The sequence below is a fragment of the Littorina saxatilis genome, linkage group LG1 (genome assembly GCF_037325665.1).
Source record: "Littorina saxatilis isolate snail1 linkage group LG1, US_GU_Lsax_2.0, whole genome shotgun sequence".
Lineage (NCBI taxonomy): Eukaryota > Metazoa > Mollusca > Gastropoda > Littorinimorpha > Littorinidae > Littorina > Littorina saxatilis.
In genome coordinates, this window is record NC_090245.1 from 74116843 (window position 1) to 74126661 (window position 9819).

Consider the following 9819-nt stretch of genomic DNA (forward strand, 5'->3'; position numbering starts at 1 on the left):
TAAACAGGCAGGGTATTAAAAAGATAACGACCAGACAAGAGAAAGGAATGAGGAGATGAATTGCAATCAACATTGTATTCAGACAGAACTTACAGACAGAACTTACAAATAAAAAAATTGTTGTCTGCAAAAGAACAGTAAGGCTAAATTGAAGTTTCTAGCAGGCATATAAAAGGACACACCTAACATGATAGCTTGGGAATGAAAAATTAAAAATATCTCATGACAACAAAACATAAAAGCAAACAAAATGTTCATTGAAGTTGAACTTATAAGTGACCAAAAAAACAGCATACAAATCCAAACAGCTAACAAATTGTAGCATACCATGTACCCCCCCCCCCCTCCCCCCATCCACCTCTTCCTCCCCCCCCCCCCATCCACCTCTCCCCCCCCCCCCCCCCCATCCCAAAGGACTGGTGTGTTTTTTAACCCTGAAACCGATTGATCAAGTTTTCATCTCCACTCCCCTTCTTCAGCTCAATAGAAGGAAACAAAATTCTGTGAAAGCCTTCTGGTGAAAATCACCACCTGGAATTTTGATTGGGCAAAACATCCTTTCACTTTCAATAGCTCTGACAAGTGTGCATGATTATAAACAGCCAGTATTATAAACAACAACAAACAAACAAATTGAAGTTTGCTGACTATAAAAATCACACAAAATGCGCAACACAAAAACAGTTATAATTTCCAGAAAAAAATTAAAGAATCTGTATGAAAACACAAAGCGCAATAACATATTGGAAATCATCATTAGAATGTTCAGTAACAATTGTCATTTTTTCTGATCAAAAAGAAAAATAAGGCAAAGCACAATCTTACTAAAAAAAATCTTCATGCCTTGGTCCCTGGGTTGTCTGCTCTATTATATACACATCACAGGAAATACAACAAGTCGCATGAAGCGATATAAAGACATTTAGTCAAGATCAACACCACAAACCAATCATCGCCGAGACTACTTTCAGATAGTCTCAGCTAACCATACCGAAGATCGAGACAGGTCACGCTCGCCTCCGCGAAGCACGACGCGTATGCCTCCGTCGAAGTATATATTTACCGAACCTATTTCCTTTCATTCTGAGCATATTTTTTAGAGTAAACATGACATATATATATATTTTTGAATTCAGGAGAAGATGAGGAATACAACGCAATCAATTTTAAATTTGTTTGCGAAAAATCGATTTTAATGACAACTTTAATGAGCAATCTCATAAATTAATATTTAAGCCTCCAAGCTAAAATGCAATACCAAAGTCCGGGTCTCGTCGAAGATTACTTGACCAAAATTTCAACCAATTTGGTTGAAAATGAGAGCTTGACAGTACCGCCTCAACTTTCACAAAAAGCCGGATATGATGTTGATGACATTTATCCAAAAAATGACAAAAACGGGTGGGGATATTATACTCAGGAATTAACTCTCATGTAAAGTTTCATGAAAATCGGTTTGGTAGTTTTCTCTGAATCGCTGTACACACACACACCACGACCCTCATCTCGATTCCCCCTCTATGTTAAAACATTTTGTCAAAACTTGACTAAATGTAACAAAAAAAAGTGTCAGACAAGACCTGTCAACTACCTAACAAGGAAAGTTTCTTACTTACACTGCCCGTTTCACATAAAGGTTTGCATAAACTTCTTTTTTTCTTCTTCTTCTTCCTTCATGGGCTGAAACTCCCACGTTCACTACGTGTATGACGGTAAATTTTACCCTGCCATTCAGACAGCATAGGCCGATTTTGGGGGAAGCATGCTGGGTATTTTCGTGTTATTATAACCCAATTTGGCCCACCGAACTCTGACATGGATTACAGGATCTTTTCAATGCGCACTTGGTCTTGTGCTTGCGTGTACACACGAAGTGGGATAAGGCTCTAGCAGGTCTGCACATAAGTTGACCTGGGAGATGGGAAAAATCTCCACCCTTAACCAACTAGGCGGCCGCGATTTGAACTCACGACCTTCCGATTAGGAGGCTGATCTTATCCACTAGGCCACTACACCCGTCGTCTGCATTAACAAATGCTGTTGTGTTTCTAGCTTACACATACAATGTAGTTCTTCCCACGTGCATCAAATTTACTGACTCAATAATCATTCTTATCAATTTTCATATATCTCTTGCTTATCAGTTTTGATTCTTACAAGGCGTGAAAAAACAATGTATGTGCAATACTTTACAATCAATAATTCTTAAAGAGGTGCAGTGTCTGTTCTGATCTTCTTCACCCGAAACTGGAATAATGTGATGTTAATAAATGTTAATAAAAATGTTCACATGCATCTTCCTCTCATAGCAAAATGTATGAGGATACTTAAATTCAGTGGCGCAATAAACGAAGACTGAATTTAAGTATCCTCATAAAGGAAAGGGCAATGGCTGTCTGGGTTAATAAACTGTTGCCATTGCCCTTTCCTTTATGTCACACACACACACACACACACACCAGCATTGACACATATATACAAAAGACACATTTATGATACTAAAATACTTAATGAGATCAGCTGTCCATAACCATATTTAAATGAAAGTAAGTGCCATTATATAATACTCGAGCCATGGATTAAAAAGACATTTTAATCATTACAAAAAAGTACTTCAAATAACCAACTTCAGATGTAGTTTTTAACTGAGAGGTTTGTAAATGCAACACTGCTGCCTTCATATTCAACCTTTCGTACAAAATAGGAAGGAATAAAGGAAGAACTGTGTACATTTGTTGGCAGTTGAAAATGGATGTTCCTGCTGAGTGTAGATGGGTGACATATATATAAAGCTGAAGGGGTCTATGTCGACCAAAAGTGGGTGTATTCCCTGTAGGTGGATTTCCTGTAGGCGTTTTACCAGTATACAGGAAATACACCCATGTGTATTCCCTGTAGGAAAGTATGATACCCTTCAATCTCCCTTGAAGTATCTCCATGGCGTCTAACGGAAGTGAAAAGACTATGGAACGCTTTGAAGTATGTATTGTGAGTAATATATTTTAGCTGCGTTTTTTTCATTTAGTTATCAATTTCAACTTTTTTTCAATCAAATTGCAAAATGGAATCAAATTTCTAAGAAATACCCCAAAAAGATAGAAAAACATCAAATTCTACCGATTTCGCTAAGCATCACGTGACTTTTAACGAGGTCCTCAAAACTATACAGGGAAAACGCCTACAGGAAATCCACCTGCAGGAAATCCACCTGCAGGAAATCCACCCACTTTTGGTTGACATATATAGACTCCTTCTGCCATAATAAAGCAAACATTCCTGCTTTACAAATGGGGTGTGATTGAAAACCTTTATCATAAGGCTATCATAACGCTATCAGTTTAAAGGTACAGTCCTTCCCAAAAAAGAATTGGACTCACCATCTCAGATGTGGCCAGGCATTATATGGGACAAGACCATCCCTCCACTTGGACACAAACAAAAGCACAACGGCATAACTGTTGTTTGTGTGTGGTGAGGATGTTTTTATGATTTAATTTCTAAAGAAGCCACCAGTGGCTTTTAATACATTAATTCGGGCGGGGATGTAGCTCAGTCGGTAGCGCACTGGATTTGTATCCAGTTGGCCGCTGTCAGCGTGAGTTCGTCCCCACGTTCGGCGAGAGAGTTATTTCTCAGAGTCAACTTTGTGTGCAGACTCTCCTCGGTGTCCGAACACCCCCCCCCCCCCCCCCCCCCCCCCCCCCCCCCGTGTGTACACGCAAGCACAAGACCAAGTGCGCACGAAAAAGATCCTGTAATCCATGTCAGAGTTCGGTGGGTTATAGAAACACGAAAATACCCAGCATGCTTCCTCCGAAAGCGGCGTATGGCGGCCTAAATGGCGGGGTAAAAACGGTCATACACGTAAAAGCCGTGGGAGTTTCAGCCCATGAACGAACAAACAAACAAACAATACATTAATTCAAAAAAAATATTACCATCCTACACAGAAATAGCAGTCAGGCTTTTGATTTTTTTAATGTATCCAAGTTGTGGTATGACCTTATCTCACATAAAAGCCTGGCCAGATGTCAGATGGTTGGCCAACATTTGCTCACACAGCAAAGAGACTGTGCCTTTAAATGATCAAAATAGTTAGATGTAGAATGATAAGTTACCAAAATGCATCGGAAACAAAGCAAAGCGAACATGCTCTGGTATAACAATGCAAACAGAAAGAGCTGTAGACATTTATTCCCATCAGTGGACTGATATGTATCACTGGCAATTTCCCATTTAAATCTGAAGAAAAAAATAGAAGCAATAATTATTGATGCAATTAAGAAACAAGTACATAACATTGGTTGGTCACTTAACTAACAAATGTATGCAATGAAAAGGAAAACTTCCTAAAATTGGTTGGTAAAAAAAAGGGTTCAATCCTGGGGTAAGGTCACATATAACCAAGCTAATATCAGATCAATCATCTAGTCCAATATACTATCAATAATTATCAAAAATAATATGTGCAGGTATGTATGAAAAATTGTTATGCAAGTTAAAACAAAACTATCAAATATGTATACCGTGAGGTTGTAAGAATTTGTCCAACCACAGCTATAATCACAAGATTTTGTTTTAAATAACAGGGGCGGATTTGGGGGGGGGGGGGGGGGGGAGGGGGTTACAGGGGTTCCGGGAACCCCTCCCCCGGCTGTCAAATATTTTTTTTTTAAATTAATACTAACTTTAAAAGAAATAATGAGTGGCTGCTGACACCATGCAGTTGATCATGTTTAAAATCAAGGATAAGCCATAAATTGTTCATAAAATAACTAAAACTCTTCAGTTTCTGCCGGGGGGCAAAGCCCCCCAGACCCCCCAACGGGGCCTTGCCCATGTACCCCACAAGGGGTCTACCCCTGGACCCCAAGTTGTAACCACCCCCCCTCTGGCTTAACTGCTCCGCCCCTGTTTAACATCACTGTCTTTCCTTCTTTTCTTTATTGACTTTAAGCTTACTGTCAATGTCTTTTCAGGAGTGAATGTGAGTCTGAATGCTTACTCTTGCCAGGAAGTTACCAATGACTTTAATGCTATATAGCATATTAAATTCTTGTTCTCGTTACAAGAGTATGACTATTATATGGTATATTACGTACAATCTTGTTCTAGTTGCACGAGTATGACATATTTGCTATAAACATGGCATATTATTATCAAATTCTTGTTCTTGATTCAAGAGCATGAATGCTTTCTCACACAAGGTATAGTACCAAAGGCTTTTATGTTAAATTGCATATGACATTCAGATTCTTGTTACTTTAGAGGCTTCAACACTTACCAAGCATAAATCAAGTAGCAGGTTTTTGTTGCAAAAAGGGGCTGTAACCTTGTTCCCTCGCCAGCCGCAGTGGTTCAAAGAGGTCTTCATAAGGTAGGAATCGGTCCCAGTCTATCCACTGCCATCCTGCAACAATATCAGCTTATAATTTATGATGATAATACAATCGGAATGCTCATACCAGCATACTTCTTCTTCTTCGTCTGCGTTCATCATAATGTTATACACGAGCCCAAAGAAAAATTTCTGTTTGTTACACTCAGACAATAAAGTTTTGTTGAATTGAATTGAATTGAATATATTGAATTGAATTGACTAAAACTCCCACTAAGTTTTTACGTGTATTACCGTTTTCATACCCCGCCATTTAAAAACTGCTTTTTGAGAACATACTTAAAATTGATAGGACTGCTTGTTCTTGGCCTAAGCAGTAAAAATACACCTGTTTTTCTCTTCTTTCTTTAAAGCAAGAAATTCTAGCTAATACCTGGTCCTCTGCTTCCTCCGCAAACCAACGTATCCTCTCCATAAACATACACATAAGAAACAAAACACAACATTATCACCTTCACACTTGTCTGGTTCTAAGTTGCTTGGCTCTGCCATGTGTTGTTTGTCGACATAGCCCTGTACAATCAGAGTGATGTAGTGGTAGTTTTCCTCTGGCACAATCGCGTTGACTACAGTGGAGAATCGCACCCCTGTCAGCCGCAGTCCTGTTTCTTCTTCCAGTTCCCGTAACCCACATTCCTCCCAGCTCTCCCTGTAAGGATCGAGTATTGCATGTGAAAAATCAGAACAAGAAGAAAATTCACAGTAACACGTACTGTTCCCACCTAGAATGCTATCAATACTCCAGTGTTGTTGCCAGGCCTCGGTCTTCGGTCTCTGACGCATTCCTTTTTGATTTGACGCATAGGACCTAGCCTTGTCCGGTCGATGGACCGATAGTTTTTACGTTTTGGTGGTCAACTGACCGATACATATGCGTACAAGGCGGACAAGGTCTGCAATGAATGGAATTGGAGTTGCAAAGTCGGAAAACAAACCCCGATCGAAATGCTCATGTTCGCTACGAGTGAAAATGCACTCTGTGCCGAGTCCGTGTTTGTAGTCATCGCATTGACACTCGAGGCTGCATTTATGGAAATACCCGATCCAGCCGGTGTACCTATTTACCGAAAACGGCGCAAACAGTGGAAAGCTCATCAATATAATACTACGGCATGGTAATGCGAAGATCAGGCAGGATCCCTACATTCGCACACCGGGCACTGTATTGGAAAGGGTAGGCCAGGAATGTCAGGCTCTTTCTCCTCGCAAAGTTTATTAACAATTAAAACTAGGAAGCGACATCAACGCAATGCCAAAGGACTTGAAACAGGTTCAGAATAAGAAGGTCAGAGAAAAACGCGAATAGCCTGAAAATGTTGCAACAAAAAAAGTTGCTAAAAGTTGCAGAGAAAGGTATGGCGGTACAATTTGGACCTATTGTTTTTTTAAAGCCAGGACATTTGGACCTATTGTTTTTTTTACATTTAGTCAAGTTTTGACTAAAATGTTTTAACGTAGAGGGGGGAATCGAGACGAGGGTCGTGGTGTATGTGTGTGTGTCTATGTGTGTGTGTAGAGCGATTCAGAGAAAACTACTGGACTAATCTTCATGACTCTTGACATGAGAGATCCTGAGTATGGTACCTCCAGATGTTTTTTTCAATTTTTTTGATAAATGTCTTTGATGACGTCATATCCGGCTTTTTGTGAAAGTCGAGGCGGCACTGTCACGCTCTCATTTTTCAACCAAATTGGTTGAAATTTTGGTCAAGTAATCTTCAACGAAGCCCGGAATTTGGTATTGCATTTCAGCTTGGAGGCTTAAAATTTAATCAATGAGTTTGCTCATTAAAGTTGTCGACTGTCATTAAAATCAATTTTTCGCAAACAGATTTAAAATTGATTGCATCGTATTCTTCATCATATTCTGAATCTAAAAATATATAGATGTCATGTTTACTCTTAAAATGTGATCATAATTAACGAAAATAGATTAATTAGTCTTACGATTAAAATTTAAGAAATCGATCCAAAAATGAGTTCATCTTATTCTTTATCATTTCCTGATTCCAAAAACATATAGATATGATAGGTTGTATTCAAAACAAGCTCAGAAAGTTAACAAGAATACAGAAAAGCACGCTTTCCTGCTTAGCACAATACGCTACCGCGCTAATCTGGCGTGTCAATATCACTACGTTTTGCACGGGCAAGGTGAGCGATTTCCTTCACGCGGGGATTGACGAAGCGGCTGTACTGTCTTGGTGAAAAAATACAGTGCGTTCAGTTTCATTCCGTGAGTTCGACAGCTTGACTAAATGTAGTAATTTCGCCTTACGCGACTTGTTTAGGGAGGTCCAAATGACCTATTGTCTTCTTAGGCTGCCAACAACACTGATACTCAGCAGTTTTTATCAATTGGCGATCACACACACACACACACACAAACCAACATTGAGAGAGGCAGGCAGACAGAGATAGACACACTGACACAGACATTTATGCAGACAGAATATATACCTGTAGACAAAATTAACAGACAGGCACATGTATACATAATATATATATATATATATAGCACACACACACACACTCACACACACATACACACAAACCAACATTGAGAAATAGAATAAACAAGAAATTCCTCCGAGGTAGGAAAAACACCCCCGTCCTTACCATTCTCACTGCCACCAACTGAGAAGGTTATTTCCCTTTGACCATTAATATGTCCCTCTATAAGTCCTTGTAGAATCTTAATCCACCAATAACTCCCTAACCGTGTGTTTGACTGGTCCCAATTTTTGTAAGGACCGTCTCAGGAATGTATAGAACCTAGCTGTTCACCAAGTTTGGTGACGATCGGTCCGTTCATTCTTGAGATCTATATGCGAACACAAACAAACAAACAAACACATCGACCGAATCCTATACACACCCCTATACCGGGGGTGTAAAGAGAGAGACAGGTAGACAGAGACAGACACACTGACACAGGCATGCAGACAACAAACAGTATAGTCAGGCAGATCTCCACAATCAGGCAGAGGAAAACAGATGGAGAAAGAGACTGCAGATGTGGTAACCAACTAATCATTGCATGTCATCCACGAGACTAACCGTAACACTAACAGACAATGACATGTTAATGTTTGCCGAAATAGAACGTACAGCTCATCAGGTGCTAAAAGTAAAATAGCTCAGCTGGCGATAAACAAACATTGTAAGGAAGAAGAAACATAAAATATGTAATCACCCAAACTCTAAATGGCCACCCGGCAGCCCGTATTTTCCATCCCCATTCGGTCCTTTTCTCCGTCCGACCAACACGCAGTTGGGGTGGTCAACACTGAGAACAAACACACCAACTCCTACTTTCGGTCGCTCTCTCCGCAGCAAGCACGTCGCCATGATTGAAATATTTAGAGTGATCTCCCCTGGAAGGATGGTGCACATCCGATGTTGAAGCACAGAAATTCATGACGTCACTCCAAGCTAATGAGTAATTTGTGATAATTATCGGCGTTGAAATCCGTTTGACAGGCCGGAATAGGAACGTCGGTTTTGTCATTTACCGGTCGGCGAGGAGCTTGATACAATAGTTACAGTAACAGTGAAACTATTCAAAATGTTAATGTTTTATTCAGGAAAGAATCGACGGCGACTGGCAAGCTGTAGTGTCTGTGTGTCAGTGTATGTTTGTGTGTGTGATTTAAAAAAATTTTTTTTTAAGTTTGATCAAGTTATTTTTTTTTTAATTTGGAACAAACACAAACAAAACAAAAGCGAACAACAACAAAACCCACAAAGCCGGAATCAGTTAAACTAACTAAAACTGAACTAGGCCCTATATAATATACCGCGTGACCTAAGCCAGATCGTGAACAGAGTTCAAAACATACACTGATTATACGTACATAATGTATTCATTAACAAAGGTTTCTCAGTCTTCTACAGTCCTACTGACACTAATTTAGGGTCCCCTTGAATGTGATCATCCCAGTTTGCGGCATAGTCGGTGGTTGTTTTTGTTTTTTGTTTTACTGAATTTGCACCCTTCTCCACTGATCACGCTATCAACACCCCCGACCCCCAACACCCTCATCACCCCGCTCGGCAAATTCCCGCCCCTCCCTCATTCTTGAAGGGACCACCCATAACAACTGATTCCCTTAACAACTTGAATCCTGGTAACATCTCGCAGTATCATGACATGGTTCATCAATGATAAATACAATTCTGCAAAAAATAAACAGGAAACAGAATGACCGTTAAAGTTCCAAACACCGCAATAAACAAACAAACAAACAAACAACCAAAACAAAAAAACAAACAAAAAGTTTAGTTTACGGGAAGTTTAATAGATCAGGTCGTTCACAGTCTTCTCAGTGTTGTGAGTATTTAGATCGAGATTCTGGTGCTGGAATTTTTCGTTTTCAATCCATATGACAAACGTTCCATGAACTAACCGTTATTTTTAT

At 39.7% G+C, this 9819-nt stretch overlaps 1 protein-coding gene across 1 annotated transcript; it reads right to left on the reverse strand.

The window, feature by feature from the left end:
* Positions 1 to 1899: 1899 nt before the first annotated feature.
* On the reverse strand, positions 1900 to 8770 carry LOC138979003 (nucleotide triphosphate diphosphatase NUDT15-like). Its single transcript, XM_070351817.1, has 4 exons — positions 8595 to 8770; positions 5851 to 6047; positions 5285 to 5410; positions 1900 to 4242 (listed from the first exon to the last, which is right to left on the reverse strand). Exons 1-3 carry the CDS (start codon positions 8747 to 8749, stop codon positions 5295 to 5297), a joined length of 468 nt encoding a protein of 155 aa, XP_070207918.1. The 5' UTR covers positions 8750 to 8770; the 3' UTR covers positions 1900 to 4242; positions 5285 to 5294.
* Positions 8771 to 9819: the final 1049 nt, after the last annotated feature.